Below are 19,000 nucleotides of genomic sequence, written 5' to 3' on the forward strand. Positions count from 1 at the left end.
CTGGGATGACAGGATTGCATCTGAGATATTCTCCTGCTCAGTTTAGCCAAAGTTGTTTGTGAACACCCTGATACCCCATAGTGCCACTTTTTCCTGTCTTATTTTCCTTAATTTCCTCTTATTATGTACCTTGGCCTGTCTTTGTGTTGATCTCCTCAGCTGCTGGTCTCAGGCTGGGAATGTCCTTGGAAACTCGCCAGCATGTAGACAGGGTTTGGCAGGAACCCCACACCACCAGCCTCGCTATACCTGGGCTCCTCCAGGAGAGGTGTACAGGATCCATGGGATCACTCGGTCTTCCTGGGATGGCTTTGTTAAAAATGAAGCCAGGTGTATTTTATAGTAACTGGCTTGAAAACAAAAGTGCCTTTTGCTGCTTTAGGGTGTGTAGTGGGAAGCTAGTTTCCTTATCTTTCCTGGGCACTCTTCTCCAGTCCTGCCATGTCCACACCCCACGTTTGTCCCCTGCCCATCCCCTTGTCCCCTGTGCCCATTGTATGCAGTGGGACTCTCTGCATGCCGGGCAGCCACGGAGCCAGAGCATATAGGAGATGTCCAGGCTGAGTTACACAAAGCACTTTAACTAAGTCAAGCCAGAGGGGTAAGTCCTCCTCCAAACAGGAGCCTTGCCTTGGGTGAGTGATTCACTGGGCTTCATTCAGGACAAAGGAGAAGTTTCCAGGATCCAGAGTGATAAGGTGATACTATCTACCCCGGGAGCTTATCATCTATGCCTCTAGCCTGCTTGAAGACTAGGAAGCTTGCTGGCTGAGGGAGGGGCATGGGCTCAGGGTCCAAGCCACTATTCTGCATCCAAACAAGCAGGTGGCACTAGCGTGTGCTGAGCTGAAGAGTGCTCTGTGCCCATAACAGAACTCCCCTGCCACTAAGAAGAAAAGCGTTGTCAATTTACCTTCAGGTATTTACTTACTCCGTAAAAAAATATGTGTAGATGTTTTGTACAGAGCCTTGTATGGAATAAATGCCCTTATGTGATTCCTAATCACTTGTCTTTGTGATCATCACTGCTTGCCTGGATATGGTGAGTCTCAGATGCTCAAGAGCCTGTGGTCTGTAGGCTTGTCACCCTTGGCGGCAGGGCAGTGATCCTTTCCAGTTCCATTTCACACACAGGTGTAGTCGATTTAGGGCAAAAGTCCTGGTTATAGCAGCCAGCAAGGGCTAAGCGCCATACTTCCCTAGTTTGATACCCAACTTAAGACGTTAAGTAGTGAGCAGCAGTTTAGTCAGCACATGGAACAAAGGTCCAGTGACCTCAAGTCATCTTTGGGGTTCAAGGTTTTGTTTAGGACATGTTTATGACAAGGGCCTATCTACCTTCAGCCTTTGAAGGAAAGAGCAAGATTAGGTGGGCAGACGTGATTAACATGCCCAAGCAGAGGCAAACAGGAGACTGACCCAGAATCACGGCTCGGACTTCAGGCTTTCGCCCATCCTTTAATCCCTTTGTGGGCACAGTAAGGATGTTTAGTAAAGCGGTTTTTTGGTTTTTTTTTTTTTTTTTTTTTTTTTTACAATTTTGTTTTCCACTTATGTCTATGTGATTGCAGGTGTTCTTAGAGGTCAGAAGATGGGAGTTCAGGTGTAAGAAACTGAACTTGGAAGCCAGGCAGTGGTGGCACACACCTTTAATCCCAGCACTTGGGGGGCAGAGGCAGACGGATTTCTGAGTTTAAGGCCAGCCTGGTCTACAGAGTGATTTCCAGGACAGCCAGGGCTAAGAAAAAGAAACTGAACTTGGGTCCTCTTGTAAGAGAATTATACTCTCGGCCACTGAGTTGTCTTCAGTAAGTACCAGTCATACAGGAAGTGTGGGCTTCATCTTGTACCTGCTGTGGACACCATCACAACTAGGTGACATGCCTAGAGTGCTTTGACCTTTGTTTGTTTAGGACTTTTGAGTGGCAAAAGCAGCTGAGGACATGAGGACCGAACACAAAGGACAAGTGGGATTTTGTTACCTGGGTAATAAAGGAAGGGCACATGTATTACTAGTCTTAGGCCAAGCTTGGTACATGTCTGTTTTCCCAATACCATGGAGGCCAAGGCAGGGAAAAAGACTGCCACGATCACGGATAACCTGGGCTACATAGACCTTACTTCTAAAATCAAAACAATTCTTCACTGTCCAGGTTCTTTTCTGACCCCACTGGGGCTATAGGTACATCCAGGGATATATACTCCAGGGGCTGGAAAATACTCGCCCTAGCATGTGGAGTGAGACTCTGACATGTGCTGGGCTTATTGTTAAGGATCATATTATAGGAAGACAGTAATACTCAATCTCAGAAAGAGCTGAATGGGCCAGAGTGGAGAGAAACCACCAGAACAGACATCACAGCATGGCTTTTCCATCTTGCCTCTGCTGTTAAATCAGAATGGACCTCCTCCCTGCTTGGCTTCAGCAGTTTCAGAAACTCCTCCCAAAGGAGGAGCAGCTAAGCCTTTCTTCCCAGCCTCCAGCTGCTGCCTTGGCCTCCCTCCCTAGTATGCCTCAAAGCTTCAAGCCCTTCTCCATAAATTTCACCAGTCTTGGCTAATACTGCTTAAGCAACCTTGTCCCAAGAGTTGGACATGGTGGTGCCAGGTCTGCTACAGGGGTCTTAGAGCTGAGCCAGCCTTGTTCCCCCAACCACCAGAACCAACATCACCTCCAGGTTCTGTTCCAAGCTCTCCAGAGGTTACTATCCTACCTGTGTTGTACCCAGCCTAGGACATTTTTTTAAAAAAGATTTATTTATTTTATATATGTGAGTACACTGTTGTGTCTTCAGAGGGCATCAGATCCCATTACAGATGGTTGTGAGCCACCATGTGGTTGCTGGGAATTGAACTCAGGACCTCTGGAACAGTAGTCAGTGTCCTTAACTACTGAGTCATCTCTGTAGCCCCAGCCTAGGACATTTGATCCCTCAAGCATGACACATTTTCCTTCTCGGAAAACCACTTTAATTCACTTGGGGGGGATGCAGAGCTGGACCCTGTGGGCTTTCCTGACCTACTAATCTACCTGGGTCCTGAATGAAGTTGCATCAGCTTTAAGGAGTGCCCAGAAAGCCAGCAAGGCAAAGGATGAGGCTGTGGGTCCTCAGGGAGCAAGCTCAGGGGAAATAGTCACTCAGACGTTCAGAGCACTAGCCAGCCAGGACTCAGGCCAAGGCTGTGTTTAATTAAGGCTGGTGGCTAGTAAGGGTATCTAGCGCAGGGCCGTGAGGTCTGGTCAGCAACCTCTTGAAGCAACAGAGGCAGTGCAACTGACATCAGCTCAGCTGGGTTCTTGTAACACAGCAATCAGACTGCAGTACAGCTCAGGCTTTCTCCCTTACCAAGCTTAAAGGTATGGTGGCCAAACCAGAGCTAAAAATCCTGGCCTAGCCCTGATGTTATACGCTGCTATACATGTGGGGCTGGGTCAGTATGAGAGCTACCATCTTTGACTTAGTGGCAGTTTTGACAGCTTGGGTGGCATGGAATCCCATTGACCCGGCAGCGGCAGCCACCACTGGTGTCCCCTGGGCCCTAAAGGATAAAGAAAAGAAGGTATCTGGTTGGTAAAAACGGGCTATCCCCAAAAGTCACTCTATCAGCCCAAAGGCAGGGCCCATCTAAAGGTGCAGTGGGGTTGCCAGAAGCCCTCCTGCACAGGACAGCCTCAGTAACCTCAAGGAGGCAGCCATGGAGGCTGCTAACCTCACCCTAACCTCTCCAGCACCCTTAAACTCCATGGTCTTCTCCAGACCAGAGAGAGAAGGGGATCCACCTGCAAGTGGACCAGCACTTGGGCAGAAGGAAAAAGTTCCCTTTGCACCACCTGTCTCTACATCCACCGTAGTGATGCCAGCAACACACCACCAATACTGATGGCCACCACCCACAGGTACTTCTCTGGACAATCTGAGACAGACCCTGGTAAAGATGTGCCAGATGGAGGGACTGGCAAGCCTCCTTCCACCCCCAGACTGACCTTGACTTGTTCTCCCCTCAAGCAGAAGAGGTAAGCCTTGCTGTGCAGGCCAGGTCAAAGCCTGGCAGGCCCTGAGCCCTCTGCATAAGCACAGAGCATGGGGTTGGTGGCTCCAGGACTATTTACTATGTGTCTCTCTACACTTCCAAACAGTAGCCTTTGACAACCTTTTAAACACTGTTAGGATGTAAAAAAAAAAAATCTTAACCCTTAAGCCCAGCAAGGTGACACATGGTACCATAATCCCCAGCACTTGGGAGGCTGAGGCAGGAGGACTGACACAAATCCCAAGGCAACCCAGGCTACAGTATTAAAAAAGAGAGAGACATGGGAGAGAAAATCAGCCAGGCTGACCTTAAACCTAGCACTTAGGAGGCAAAGGCAGGTGGATCTCTGCATTTACAGCCACCCTGGTCAGTTCCAGGACACCCAGGGCTACACAGAGAAACCCTGTCTCAAAAAATAAAATCTTTCCTGAGCGCATGCTCGCTCTCTCTTGCATGCTCTCTCTTTCTCTCTTTCCTTCCCCTCTCCCTCTCTCTGTAGCATGCATACATGGGTGCACAAACAATAAAAAAAAAATTAAACCAGGCAATGGTGGCACATACCTTTAATCCCAGTACTTTGGGGGAAGAGGCAGATGGCCCTCAGATTTGGAGGATTGCTTGGTCTACATTATGAGACCCTGACTCAAAATAAAATAACAAACTAACAATCTTTCCTCCTGAGCTGTATATGGTAGGCTGGACTGAGTTCATGGCTGAAGTCTTGAGTCCCACTCCAGTAACTACACCCCCCTCAGCTTTCCAGGACCCCAAAGACTCACCCCAGGGCCCCAGCGTGGACCCTTGGTGACCCAGCAGATCTCAGTGTGGCAGACTGTACAGCGGATCCAGTCACAGCCATCCTTCTTCTGCACCACAATCCGGCACTGTGGGCAGTGCATGGCCTCACCTTGCTGCAGCATCACCTGGGAAGAGGAGCTCCTGAGGCCCTGGCCTTGCTCTCTGCAGTGGATTCTCCCTCAGAGCCTGGCACTCTGTTACTGAGGACCCTAGCCTTGCTCTCTACAGTGGATTCTCCCTCAGAGCCTGATACTCCGTTACTGAGGGCTCCCCAACACAGACTCTTCCTTCAGTTCCACACATGACACCCTACTAAAGACACACCCTGAAATGGGGGTTTAACCAGGAAGAAGACTGGGCCTCCAAGAGCATGTGAACTTGGTCCTTCCTAAGAAACATCTACAAGTCCCCAGGCCCTGGCCACGACCATGACTTACCCTTAGCATCTCTGTTGTCTGCCGGGCAGCGACATCATTCTGAGCCCGTAGGGCCAAGTCGTCCTGGTACTCCCTGCAATTCATGCCCTCGTGGATGGCCTGGAGGGCAAGAAGCTCTTGAGTGAGACATTCCCCAGGGGCTTATGCTGCGAGGGGCAAAAGAGGCCCAACTCCAGCAATGAGTGCCATCAGTGAAAGCCCTCACTTGGCCTAGATCCATTTTACAGAAGACCCAGGGTTCAGGAAGGGGGAGCCTAATATAAATCCTATTTCAGGTGCTGATGGGTATTGTAACCCCTAAAGCAGCTCTCCCCTAGACTCAGACTGCAGACTCTGCAGCTGCCACAGCCAATCATAGCAAGCCCCAGCTAGATGGTCCCTGTCTCACCTTGCAGAGCAGACAGTTGACACGGGTGCACACAGGACAGGTGAACTCATTGACATCATCCTCAAAGAAGCACCAGCCCCTGCAGTCCGGAGTCTTGCAGTGGTAGCTCAAGGTGCTTCGGTTCTCTGCGATGGACACACCCAGGTCCAAGAAACGCTGGTAGTCCTCAGGGGACAGGAGCTGCACATACACAGCTTTGTTGCTGGGGTTCAGGACACCCAGCAGATGCCCCCCTCCTATCAAACGGTCCCAGGAAACCCAGAACTTCAACCCTGTCCCCAGCTCCTCTTCCCACCTATGCTATTTTTTGGGGGTTGGGGGTGTGGATAGGGTTTTATGTAATAAAGGCTGGCCTTGAACTACTAGAGTGTCTCTACCTTCCCAAGGGTTGGTATTACAGGTGAGCTACAATACATGACTCAAGCTCTGTTCTTCCTAGAGTCACTAGAGCACTTAAAACCTCCACTTAGACAGTCCAGATGGCACAAACCTATCATCCTAGCACCTGGGAGGCTGTGGCTGGAAGTGGACAAACCTGACAGTGCACAGTCATGATGGCTACAAAGCTAAGTGACAGTGCCTCAGAATTACATAACTAAGGACTTAACTGTGGACAAAGAGCCAACAGTTCAAATTTAATGAGGAAAACGGGACACAAGTGATAGGGGACAAAGAGGTTCAATTCCTATCCTATCTGGAAGTCATTAAACCTATCTGGAGGGCTGGCAAGATGGCTCAGTGGGTAAGAGCACTGACTGCTCTTCCGAAGGTCCTGAGTTCAGATCCCAGCAACCACATGGTGGCTCACAACCACCCGTAATGAGATCTGACGCCCTCTTCTGGTACGTCTGAAGACAGCTACAATGAATTACGCCAGAGTGAGCAGGGCTGGAGCAAGAACAGCTGACAGAGGTCCTGAGTTCAATTCCCAGTAGCCACACACATGATGGCTCACGGCTATCTGTACAGCTACAGTGTACTCATACACATAAAATAAATAAATAAAATAAATCTTTAAAAAAAAAAAACTATCCAAAAGTCATTAAAGTCAGTCTTTCAAAGGCTCATTGAGATAGAAGGATCATTGAGAGTTCAAGGCCAGCCTGTACTATACATATAGCAAGATCTGTCTCAAAGGCAAATCAGTATCCAGGTACACTGCACTCTGCAAACACTGTGGCAACATCCTAGACCTGACCATCTCCTGGTGCCCTCTACTTCACACAGAAGCAGTGCTCGGGAGCTGCACCTCCTGGCAGGGAAAGCTAAGCGGAAAGGAGAGGAGAGGAGGCATGCCAACGAGAGCTGAGATGCTCCCTAAGGGCTCACTGGCAACAGCAAAGCTCGTCAGTGGGAGAATCAGGCCATGTTCTGTGTCTTTGCTGGTTGATGTTTCCAGAGGTCACATGTGTCAAAACTCATACCTGTACACCTATAAGGTGTACATTCTGTCTTGTGTGAACCACAATAAATGATGTTTACCTCAAAAACCTCTAAATTATAGCGTGGGACCAATGAAAGGGCACAGTAGGGTGCTTGCTACCAAACCTGTCGACCTGAATTTGAACATTGAGAAGCACATGGTTGAAAAGACAGAAGAATTGACTCTGGCTGTCCTCTGAACTCCATACATGCTGTGTGTGGTACACACTTGATACATACACAAATAAATGCAACTATAAAAGAAATATGCGCGGGGGGGCAGTAGTACGTTCCTTTAACCCTGCACTCAGGAAGCAACGTCAAGTGATCTCTGTGAGTTGAGCCAGCCAAGACTGTTACATAGTGAGACCTTGTCACAAAACAACAACAGAAGCCATCTGCCAAGAAAGAGGGAAACAGGACAAAATACTTTCAGAGGATGTCAGAATGTCCAGGGCTCACAGAGTTAGGGGTGTTTTTCTCTTTTATTTCAATTACCTGCCATTTATTAAAAGAACCACCACCAGACCACTCTACTGACACCTGCTTCCTCTTGCTGCCACACCTGAGGCTTGAGTCAGGATCTGAGGATGTCTAGGGTGCCCTGCATACAGTCCCTTGTATAAATATGGCCTTTGGCAGGGTGGCCTTCTCGGAAAACCTCTGAGCCAGTATACTAGTCTCTCCAGACCACAATGAGGATACTTCAGCAATGCCCAGAAACTGACCCACCTAGAAGTACCCAAAGTTAAAACACAGCTGCTTTGAATATAGAATTGAAATCCCCCAAGTTCTACTCTCTCAGATCCCCTTCCTACCTTAGAAGAGGCCCTTGGGCTAGAGAATTATTTCATAATATTTTGGGGGACTTCAGAAGAAGTCAGAGAAGACAGGAGTTATGGGAAGGAAGGGGAACCTGAGCATGCCTGGGGTCTCCTGTCTAGACCCTGGCCACTGTGATCCTGCTAGAGCTCAGGTGCTGCTCTTGCTAAGCTGTACTCTGCCTACCTGCCCTTACCTTTGTAAAACACCCTTGCTATCCTATCCAGCTCAAGCTGGCCTCAAGCTTTTCATCTTGATGCTTCAGCAGTGCTAAGATGACAGGGTGTACTGTCATACCAACCCCTGAATGGCCACATTACCACAGGACGTCACCCAAATGGTTCATGTTGGCCCCTACAGGGAATCTGGGCCTGAGCATGTAGTCTGCATTGATTAACAGGATTACAGCCACCAGTCTTTGCACACTTACTGCTGTGTCTGAAACACTGAAACCTCACTGCCATGTGATAGGCCTGTACAGCCTGCATGTGGAGAGGACTCCACTAGATGATTATTCTAGACAAGGCCATCATGAACCATCTCATTCCACTGAACAGACAATACAGGATCCAACCCTGAAACAGAAACCCCAGCTCCACCCAGTAGAAGCACAGCCTTGCTTTTTTTTTTTTTGTGACAGGGTTTCTCTGTGTAGCCCTGGAACTCACTCTGTAGACCAGGCTGGCCTTGAATTCAGAAATCCGCCTGCCTCTGCCTCCCAAGTGCTGGGATTAAAGGCGAGAAGCACAGGCTTGCAATTTACAAACTACAGAATCTTAGAGCACCAGGACTGGAGTGAGTGGCTACAAGGCAAAAACAGTTGACACAGCAGCTGCACACCTGCACACACTAGCAGATGCCACCTGTGGTTCTGATAAAGGACATGGGGCAGAGGCTGAGTGTCTGACATGAGGTCACACAGCCAAGCCGAAGCCACAGCTCCCATCCACCATAACTGCAGCCCTTGCTACACTGGCAACGAAGCTCAAGCAACTGAGGTTTCACGTGCTCCCTGCAGCTGCCCTGCATGGGCCATAGGCACTCCGAATGAACTCTTGGGAAATGCCTGCTGGGGGATGCAGATAGCTGATACTCCTGAGCTGTGCCTGTTGCCAGCTCAGAGCCAGCTCCCAAGGATCAGAATGCCTTACCGCCCGGATCTCCCTCTCCAGCAGCTTGCCAGGGCATGAGTAGGTGCTGTCAATGAAGGGGCAGGATACCTCCGCCTCCTGGCTGTTTCGGATGGTGCCCTGCAGACACTCCCTGGGAAGAGGGAGGTGGCAGTCAGGCTCATTCCAACCTCCACAGGGACTCCAGCCCTCAGATGGGAGGGCCTGATCCCAGGGCCCTTCCTTCCCATCCCTCTCAACCCACCACCAAGGCCCCACTTCTATTCACCCCACCATCCCTGTTTCTCTGATCTGGGGCACTGGCATCCCTGTCCAGGTGACTGCAGTAACCTCCTCCTTGGCTTCTGTCTCTACCCGGTCCAAGTGTCACTGCTCAGCACTGCAGCAGTGCCACCCAAAGGGGACAGACCAACTGCTGCTCAGAGCTTGTCACCTGCATAGGCACAACTATCCTGCTCCACCACACCCACTATCCCTCTGCTCCCTGGCCTCTTGAGACAGTTTTCCAGTCTCTGCTCCAGCATGACTTCCTTAGGGGTTCCTTCCCCGAAAGGCTCACAACCTAGTTACTTAGCATGTGGCACCGTATACATGAACAGACTCCACACTGGAACATGAGCTAGAAGGGGTACTCCACCAGGGTCCACTATGGTGAATGAATATACTTCCCCCAGCTCAAGGGTAGGACTACACAGGAGACCCAGTGGAAAAAATGCATGGAGGACGGAATGCTGTGGGCTGTTAGGGCTTGGCCCTAATGTCTTTACATATACCAGGGCAGTAAGAGGTAGTGAGGAGGGACAGGGGCTCTGGAGCTAGAACGAACGAATGCCTGTTTCATTTCTGAGCTCCTTGCAAGCAACATGGATGCTTGGTAACACTGTCACTGTGTGGGAGTGGGGCCGCACCTGCAGAAGGTGTGCAGACACTCACGCAGCACCACAGCCTCGCCGGGTGCCAGCACTGAGTAGCACACAGGGCACTCAGCAGGTTCGGTGTTCAGCACCAGGCTCCTCTGCTCCAGCTGCACGTGCTGCAGGTAGTTCCCCTCCTGCTGCTGCTGTTTCCGCTGGGCACATGGGCAGGGCAGGGCCACCAGGAGGGTCAGGGTCTCAGTTGGTCAGATAAGAAGTAGGACAAGGCTGGGGTAGGATGGGGGTACCAAGGTAGCAGTGGGCTGGGAATGTGGGCAGTCCAAGAGGGCTGAGAGCGGCTACAGTAGAGTAAGAAGCAGTAGAGGGGCCAAGGTGGTAGAGAGAGAAAAGGTTCAGGGTACAAGAGGGAGTGGGAGGTCCACAGGGTGGTGCTGGAGAAGTGGTTAAAGGAGGGTCAATGCTGGGGAAGAGTGAGGCTGCAGAGTGCTTGCTAGGTATGGGGTCAAGGTCAGGGTGGGGAGGCTACACTGAACCCAAAGGGAATGACGGAGGGCAGGAGCATGCTCTTGGAGGGGGGCACCAGAGTGGGGTGTCTACAGCATCAGTGTTTGTGATGGGAACTGACTACTCTAGGGAAATGAGAGTGGACAGAGTCACTCCCAAGAAGCACAGGAAGGCAGTCCATGCACGAAGAAGGGACAGGAGGTGGAGTATGTATATAACAGGAGCCAGGATGAGGTTACAAGTCATGGGGGAGGATTTGACTGAGGTATAGTATAGTTAGGGTCATAGATGAAGTACAGTCAGCATAGCTAAGGATGCTTATATACATGGGAGAAGGGGGTGTCAAAGCGAGGACGCAGAGCAAGTGAAGAGCCTAGCTGTGCATCACAACCAGAGAATGAGCATCAGCCAGAGAACTGGCCTCAGAGAGAGGCAGCTCTCAGTCAAGGACAAGGTTATGGCTTAGCAGTGTGGTCACAAGGTGAGTGGCAATGGCCAGGGCACAGCAGTATGCAGGTGGTTCCCTTTCTGGCTCAGGTCTTCCTCAAACAGCCTGCAGATGTCTGTCCTGCAGACACAGGTGGACCTCTGTGCCTACCTGCTGGTACTGGCGCAGCGCCTCCTCCTCACCAGCCAGGCGTGCTCGCTCTTCCTCGTCAGGCTGGTACGAAGCAGGTATCTGGTAGGTCTCAGGCCTTGCACGACAGCACATCTCACACCCAGGCCGTGTGGGTTTGTTGATAAAAGTGCAGCCAGGGCACTGCCAGCCCACCTGGGTGCAGATGGGCTGTGAGCTTGGCTGTTGAGCGTTGACAGGGAAGGCAGGCCACAGGCGCCCACTAATGAAGGCAGCTTACCGGTGGTGACTCTGGGGCGGCGTCTGGCTGCCCCGGCTCCTGGTGGGTCTTGGGCTTGGGAAGGACAGGCTCCAAGGGGCCCCGTGGCTGCAGGGTGAGGTCCTTGAAGCCCAAATCTGCAGAAGGAATGTGTGCGGTTTCCAGGTAAGCACATGCTGAGCTAGCCAGGCACGCCATAGTGTTTCTAGACCCCTCCCGAAGGGGAGTACCCAGGATACCCCAAGGCTAAGCCTTTATTTCACCTCACCCATAACTGCGCCTTCATGAGCTCCGCCCCTGGTAGAGGAGGAGCTACCAAACACTAACTCCATCAGCTGAAATGACCACCAAAAAAAAAAAAAAAAGAGGCTGAACATGCCCAGTCACACGGTGACCAGGGGACGAAGGGAGCCAGGGCTGGGAGGCCCTGAGATATGGCAGCTGAATGCCATGTCTTTTGCCATCAAGGACAACTGGCAAAATCCCAAATGAGACTGACTATACTGTGTCAATATCAACCAGAGAGAGGGCTCAGTGGGCAAAACTGCTTGCCACCATGCCTGACGACTTGAGTGTGAGCCCTCGGACCACACAGTGGAAAGAAAACTGGCTCCTGCAAGTTGTCCTCCTTCCTTCCCATGTATTCTGTGGCACACGAATGGCTATACATACATACACATACACATACACACACACACACACACACACACACACACACACACACACACACACACACATACACACACATACACACAGAAACAAGCAAACAAATAAATGTAATCTTTAAATTATTTACTTACTTTGTGAGGGGGTTGTTGTTGTTTTTTTTTTTTCAACACATGGTTTCTGATACAATTCTGGCTGCCCTGGAATTCATTATGTAGACCAGACTGGCCTTGAGCTCAGAGATTTGCCCACCTCTGCCTCCTAAGTGCTAGGATTAAAGGTGTGTGCCACTATGCCCAGCCCAATAAATGCAATTTTTTAAAATAAAAAAAAAAAAGAAAAGAGTTATACTACATTGATATTAATTTCCTGCCCTGGAGGGTAACACAGGAAAATGACCTTTCTTTTTAAGAAGAGAGCACAAGCAGAGGAGGGAGAGCCTACTCAGTTACATCTAAAATGTCTCTTAAGACTCTGTACCCAGAGGGAAAGCTAAAGAAGGAAAATGAACAAAAAAACAATACAAAACAGCAACCAGGCAGCAGTGGCAGGGCTTTTAGACCCAGCACTCAGGAGGCCAGAGGCAGGCAGCAGATCTCTGAGTTCAAGGCCAGTTTGATCTATAGTGTGAGTTCCAGGACAGCCATGGCTACACAGAGAAACCTGGTTTAAAAAAAAAAAAAAAACGAAACAAAAAACAAAGAAGGAAAATGTTTCTCTACACAACTCTGCGACTTTTCTACAGGTCTAAAATACTGCAGTAAAAGCAACCATACTATACCTTAGTTACACCACCAGCATACACAAATAGAAACACAGAAAACTGAGGGACAGAAACAGCAACGAGCATGCCTCAGCTCCCACGGCTAGTAAACGCCAGGCTAGGACTAGACAGCCCCTCCCTTCGTGCCAGCCATGCTCAGGAGTTCTACGGAAAGCTCCCTCCCCCATCTGACATCCTTGTTCATAGACAGGGCCCTCCAGCACATCGCTGACAGAGGACACGTCACCTTCCAACATGCGCAGCTGCCGCTGCCGCTGCAGCTCTTGCGGGTTGAGTGATGTGTTGCGAGCTGACAGCAGGTAGAGATAGGCACTGTCTCCATTCCGCCGAACGCCATGTGAATGCAAGGTCTCCTGGTCTCGTGCCAGCCTCTGTCCAACCACCCACTGCTGCAGGCTGGGTGGGAAGCCATAGTCCAGGAATACCTTTGGAGGTGTGGTGGGGGTGGGATTATAGTTGGAAAAGTAAAATATCTACCACTACACTCACAGTTGAACACCTGATTCCAGTTGGAGGTGCCGTTTTCTGAGACGGTAGAGCTGTTGTTGGGAGGCCTGGCTGGCATAGGGCCCAAAAGCTGAAGGTTACCTGCTTTTGCCCAGCTCCTTACTCCTTGGCCATATGAAAGCCACAACTGAGGTCAAGCACAGTAGCAGTGCACACCTTTAATCCCAGAACTCAGGAGGCAGAGGCACTTGGAGCACTTTAAATTTAAGACAGCCTGATCTACAAAGTAAGTTCCAGGCCACCCAGAGTTACTTAGTGAAACTCTATATTTACAAAAGGAGAGAGAGGAGGGCTGGAGAGATGCCTAGTAATTCAAAATACTTGCTCTTGCAAGACCTGGGTTCCATTCCCAGCACGCACATGGTGACTCACAGTCATCCACAACCCCAGTGCCGGCACACACATGGGACAACACGCACATGTAGGCAAACATTCATATACATAAAGCAAAATATATAACTCTAAAGAATGTTTACGGGGGATAGAAATTAAAAAAAAAAAATGCAGTGGCCAACTTCCTGACCCCTATATGGAATCTCTCAAGCACAGCCCTTGCCACTGTGATGCACTGTATCCTCTGGACTGTGAGCCAAAATGAGCCTCTCCTCAGGTTGTTTCTGTCAGGTACTTGACCACAGCATCAGAAAACATGGTGTGGGGGGACAGAGACAATGGGGAAAGCCAAAGAGGAGCCCACCTCCCTCCAGCCCCTCACTTACCATGTCCTTAAGGGAGGCCACTGTCATATCAGGGCGGACTGTGAGCCAAATGGTGACGGTGTGCATGTAAGCATCCTCCACACTCACACAAAGCCTGTGGAAAGCAAGGGGAAGCAAGGATTTGGGCGGCCAGCTTGGGAAAGTTCAAGACTGCACATGTGTAGAAGCTCTGTCTTGGTTACATTTCTGTCAACAGATCCAAGTTAGAAAAGAAAATATCAATTTAAAAAAAAAAATGTCTCCATCAAATTGGCCTGTAGGCAAGCCTGTGGGGCATTTTCTATCCTTCTCAAAAACCAAATGTTTACAAAATTTATCTTATTCCATGTGTCTGAGTGACTGCCTGCACGTATATATCCCCACCACTTGCTACCTCGTGCCTGTGCAAGTCAAAAGAGGATGTCAGACTCCCTGGAATCAGAGTTACAAAGGCTAGTGAGCACCATGTGGGTGCTGAGAACCAAACCTGGGGCTTCCACAAGAGTAGCAAGCACCCTTACCTGCTGAGTCAAATCTGCAGCTGGGCTGGAGGCAGTGCTACCTCCGAGCAGATGGCCCTGGGCTGTATTAAAAAGCATCGTGAGCAGCCTGGGAGAGCATGAGCAGCACCCTCCACAGACTCCGCTTCAGTCCTTGCCCTCACTTCCCCCAGTCATAGAACATACGCTGGGATATATAGGTCAGACTCTTTCCTTCCCATCCTGGTGTTTATAGAAGGCAAACCATAACAACCCGCATGGACAGCCCACGTGGGAGGATCTCTCTGGATCTCTCCCCAGGGAGCACTGCCTCACATTAGTTGGAGGGCATAAGGAACAGCAGTACTGGGGATCAGACCCAGGGCCTTGTGCTAGGTGAGTACTCTACAGCTGAGCTGTGCTCCACTCCTTTATTCTCCATGTATTTTATGTATGTGAGTACATTGTTGCTGTCTTTAGACACACCAGGAGGAGGCATTGGATCCCATTACAGATGGTTGTGAGCTATCATGTGGTTGCTGGAAATTGAACTCAGGACCTCTGGAAGAGCAGTCTGTTCTCTTAACCACTGAGCCATCTCTCCAACCCAAAAGTTTTTTGGTTTTGTGTTGTTTGTTTATATATACATATATATGTGTGTACATACACACATGTATATATATGTACATATATGTGTATGTATGTATGTGTGTGTGTGTGTATATATATATATATATATTTTTTTTTTTTTTTTTGGTTTTTCGAGACTGGGTTTCTCTGTATAGCCCTGACTGTCCTGGAACTCACTCTGTAGACCAGGCTGGCCTCGAACTCAGAAATCCGCCTGCCTCTCAAGTGCTAGGATTAAAGGCGTGTGCCACCACTGCCCAGCTGATATATATTTTCTAGCCCTTTATTTTATTTTATTTTATTTTTTGAGACAAGGGTCAGTTAATTGCCAAAGCAGGCTTTGAACTTGTCATCTATCTGTTTCAGCCTTCCAAGAAGCTGTCACCAACCCCGGACAAATTCTTTTGTAGAGGAAAGGAGATTCTTTTGGTTTGGTTTTGTCTGAAACAGGGTCTCATGTAAGGCTGGTCCTGAACTCCGTATTAAGCTGAAGATGCCCTTGAACTTCTGATCCTCTCTTCCAATGTCTAAGTGTTGGGATTGTTGCCCTGGCTGCACCTGTTCCTCTCTTCTGCCAAATGAGCAACATCTGGTGTTGAACACACACCCGATACTAGTCACTCAATCCTTAGCAGCCTGAAGCAGGCTTGGCCATATCCTTTTCCAGATACAAACATACTATGGTAGCCATGCTGCAGGAGCAATCAATAACTGCCATAGCGACTTAAGACCAAACTGTATCACTCCAAACGATGTCTAACTTTGTTTTCAGTGCTGGGCATTGAGTGAAGAGCCTCACACATGCCAGGCAATCACTCCACCATCGAGGCCACGGGCTCTTATGCTAGTCTATAAGCATCAGTTTTCTCGGGATCTACAAGCTTACTTTGTTCTTTTGTTTGTTCTGAGATCTGGGAGAGCCATGGGAAACAGTGTATCACCAGAGCAAGGGCAGCCAGGTCAGGCAGTACATACCCATGATCCCAGACTCAGGAAGCTGATTTCTGCAGGAGGATAGCCCCAGTTCCAGGCCTACATAAAAAAAACAAAACAAAAAAACAAAAAAACAAAACCTTGTCTCAGTAGTCCCTATTCTGACAAACACTCCAGGGAGTACCCAAGAAACTCTTCAAGAAAATGATTTGCTTTTTTAGAGTCAGATCTCACTATTTAGCACTGCCTGGTCTGGAATGGACCATGTAAAACAGGCTGACCTGTAACACAGAATTTCACCTGTCTCTGCCTCTTGAATGCTGGGATTATAGGCATGTAGCACATGCCTGAGGCAGGAAAATTATTTTGATGCCCAACCATTGGTAAAAAACAGAAATAAACAGACATGCTGGGCAGTGGTGGCACATGCCTTTAATCCCAGCACTTGGGAGGCAGAGGCAAGCAGATTTCTGAGTTCGAGGCCAGCCTGATCTACAAAGTGAGTTCCAGGACAGCCAAGGCTACACAGAGAAACCCTGTCTCAAAAAGCCATAAAAAAAAAAAAAAAAAAAAAAAAAAAAAAAAAAGAGGGGCTGGAGAGATGGCTCAGTGGTTAAGAGCACCGACTGCTCTTCCATAGGTCCTGAGTTCAATTCCCAGCAACCACATGGTGGCTCACAACCATCTGTAATGGGATCTGACAACCTCTTCTGGTATGTCTGAAGATAGCAAAGGTGTACTCATATACTAAAAATAAATAAAATCAAGCAGAAAAAGATCCAAGCTTTAAAAAAAAAAAAGAAAAGAAAAGAAAAGAAATAAACAGATATACAAAGACTCAAAGTTCTTTGCCTATGTTTTCATACAAAAGGTTTTTTTTTGTGTTGTTTGGGTGTTCTTGTGAGATATGGTTTCGTGTATTTAGATTGGTTCTGAAACGTCTGATCCTCCTGCCTCTACCACCTAAGTATTGGGGTTACAGGGGTGCACCACTCGACACTCAGCTAAGAAGAGATTCTTAATCTTTAAATTATCTTAGGAAATTGGAAACAGAAAAGTACACAAGTGCTACACTGTAATACTGATGCCATGGTGAGCAATTCTATAACAATACTAGAGGGCTGGCGAGATGGCTCAGTGGGTAAGAGCACTGACTGTTCTTCCGAAGGTTCTGAGTTCAAATCCCAGCAACCACATGGTAGCTCACAACCATTCGTAATGAGATCGGATGCCCTCTTCTGGTGCGTCTGAAGACAAGTATAGTGAATTAAGCCGGAGCGAGCGGGGCGGAGCAAGCGGGGCTGTCCTGAATTCAATTCCTAGCAGCCTCATGATGGCTCAGTGTATTCATACACATAAAATAAATAAATAAATAAATAAATCTTTAAAAAAAAAAACAATACTAGAAACCCCATATAGTGGTTCTCAACCTATGGGTCCTGACTAACTCTTTCACAGGAGTTGCCTGGGATCATCAGAAAACAGATATTTACATTATAATTCATAACAATAGCAAAAACAGTTATGATGAAGCAATGAAAATAATTTTTCGTTGGGGGACATCACAACATGAGGGACTGTATTAAAGGGTGGCAGAATTAGGAAGGCTGGGAAGCAATGCCATACAGGCTACATATGTTCAGAACCAAAGTGGTGCAAATTACGGAAGCCTTGTATAACAAAGCAAAATCTACAAGTTACTATATTACCAGGTTTGGTATTTTATACCTGTAATGCCAATAACTCCCCAATATAAAACTGTCTTGAGTTGAAGGCTAGCCATGGCTACACAGTGATTTACAGGCCAACTTGGATTACAGAGTAAGAGTTGGCCTCTAAAAACAAAAAAATTAAATATAACAGTTAAAGAGATATCTCAGGGGGTGAAAGCACTTGCCGCGCTAACTGACTTCCACCCTAAAGTGGGAAGGAAAGAACTGTCTCCCCAAAGTTGTTCTCACTTCAACGCATCTGAGGAATAAACCCCACTCTTGCTCCTAGCAGCAGACACTAGCTCTGGAGGATCTGCATGGCCCCTGTGCAAGAGGACACCTATTGTGCAGAGTAAAGGTCTTAAAAAAGAAAAAACTGAACCCCAGCACAGCCTACCCCATAGCTCATTAGTGAGCGACTAGGCTTTGAAGCTCAGTCTATGAGAGAACCCGCCAGTGAAGCCCTGGGTTTGATCCCCAGCACCGCAGGGGGACAAAATAGATAACCTGTCCACAGATGTTCAAGAAGCCTCCAGTCCCCTTGAATGCGAGACACTCACCTGATGTCCTGTGTTGGGGAGACCTCGGGTTTTACTTGCACCCTGAGGGGCACCCTCTGCTCTGCCAGCCAGGTGGCATACTTGATAGCAGCCCGTTCATCTCCTCCAGCCACAGCCCGGGCAAGGCTCAGGGCCATCTCCTCTGCTGAAGGTCAACAGAGAGCAAGCAGGTCAGCACCAGTTTATGTGGGGAGGCTGGCGCATGCTTTGTCCTGCTTCCTTAGTAACTGTATCTTCTGCACAAGGCTATTTTAAAAGTTCTTTTTTTTAAGGGGGAGGTGCTTTTTCGGTCCGCACTCCCCTGTACCCTTTTCCCTCCATGCTCACAGAGTCCTCATACTTCTATTCCTTTATTTGTCAAGCATTTCTTGACCTCTCCTGTATACCACCCACTATTCCAGAAAGAAGTCTCTTTAACAATGGTCAAGACGAAGAGCATCCTTCTCCTTATAAACCTCTAAGTTCAACAAAAAATGGAAAATTTAAAGCTTGACGAGAAAAATCAGACAGTGGTCCATTATAGCCATAACTGAGTAAGGAGGTCAGGGGAGACCTCTAGGAGGTAGGGGAAACTGAGGCCTGAAGGAGCGGTTGCTGGGCATTCCAATATCCAATAAGGAAGACTGTTCCAAGAGGCCAAAGAGTGGGCAAAGGCCTTGGGCAAGAAGTGGTTGGGACAAAAGTCATGGACTAGAGACAGCTCAGAAACAGAGCATTTGCCTAGCATGCTTGAAGTCCCGGGTTCAATCCACAGTAGTAGACAGAAGAGGCTGGTGGGAGTGATGCA

General features: G+C 48.7%; 1 protein-coding gene across 6 annotated transcripts in view; it reads right to left on the bottom strand.

The window, feature by feature from the left end:
• Window positions 1–2,953: 2,953 nt before the first annotated feature.
• The window catches only part of Rbck1 (RANBP2-type and C3HC4-type zinc finger containing 1), a 16,957-nt gene continuing 910 nt past the window's right edge, over window positions 2,954–19,000 (bottom strand). For 2 of the 6 annotated variants that reach the window (XM_031372262.1, XM_031372263.1), the window contains exons 3-13: window positions 18,214–18,355; window positions 13,921–14,014; window positions 12,921–13,119; window positions 11,266–11,381; window positions 11,007–11,180; window positions 9,938–10,098; window positions 9,051–9,162; window positions 5,656–5,835; window positions 5,268–5,366; window positions 4,812–4,955; window positions 2,954–3,540 (exon numbers count right to left, since the gene is read on the bottom strand). In XM_031372262.1, the coding sequence (XP_031228122.1) occupies window positions 3,460–3,540; window positions 4,812–4,955; window positions 5,268–5,366; window positions 5,656–5,835; window positions 9,051–9,162; window positions 9,938–10,098; window positions 11,007–11,180; window positions 11,266–11,381; window positions 12,921–13,119; window positions 13,921–14,014; window positions 18,214–18,355 (1,502 nt within the window). In that variant the 3' untranslated portion in view covers window positions 2,954–3,459. Of the gene's footprint in view, window positions 3,541–4,811; window positions 4,956–5,267; window positions 5,367–5,655; window positions 5,836–9,050; window positions 9,163–9,937; window positions 10,099–11,006; window positions 11,181–11,265; window positions 11,382–12,920; window positions 13,120–13,920; window positions 14,015–15,983; window positions 16,041–18,213; window positions 18,359–19,000 lie in introns of those variants that run through there. The other 4 variants (XM_031372261.1, XM_031372260.1, XM_031372264.1 and 1 more) reach the window with 3 other exon arrangements.

The sequence above is a fragment of the Mastomys coucha genome, unplaced genomic scaffold, assembly GCF_008632895.1.
Source record: "Mastomys coucha isolate ucsf_1 unplaced genomic scaffold, UCSF_Mcou_1 pScaffold15, whole genome shotgun sequence".
Classification (NCBI taxonomy): Eukaryota; Metazoa; Chordata; class Mammalia; order Rodentia; family Muridae; genus Mastomys; species Mastomys coucha.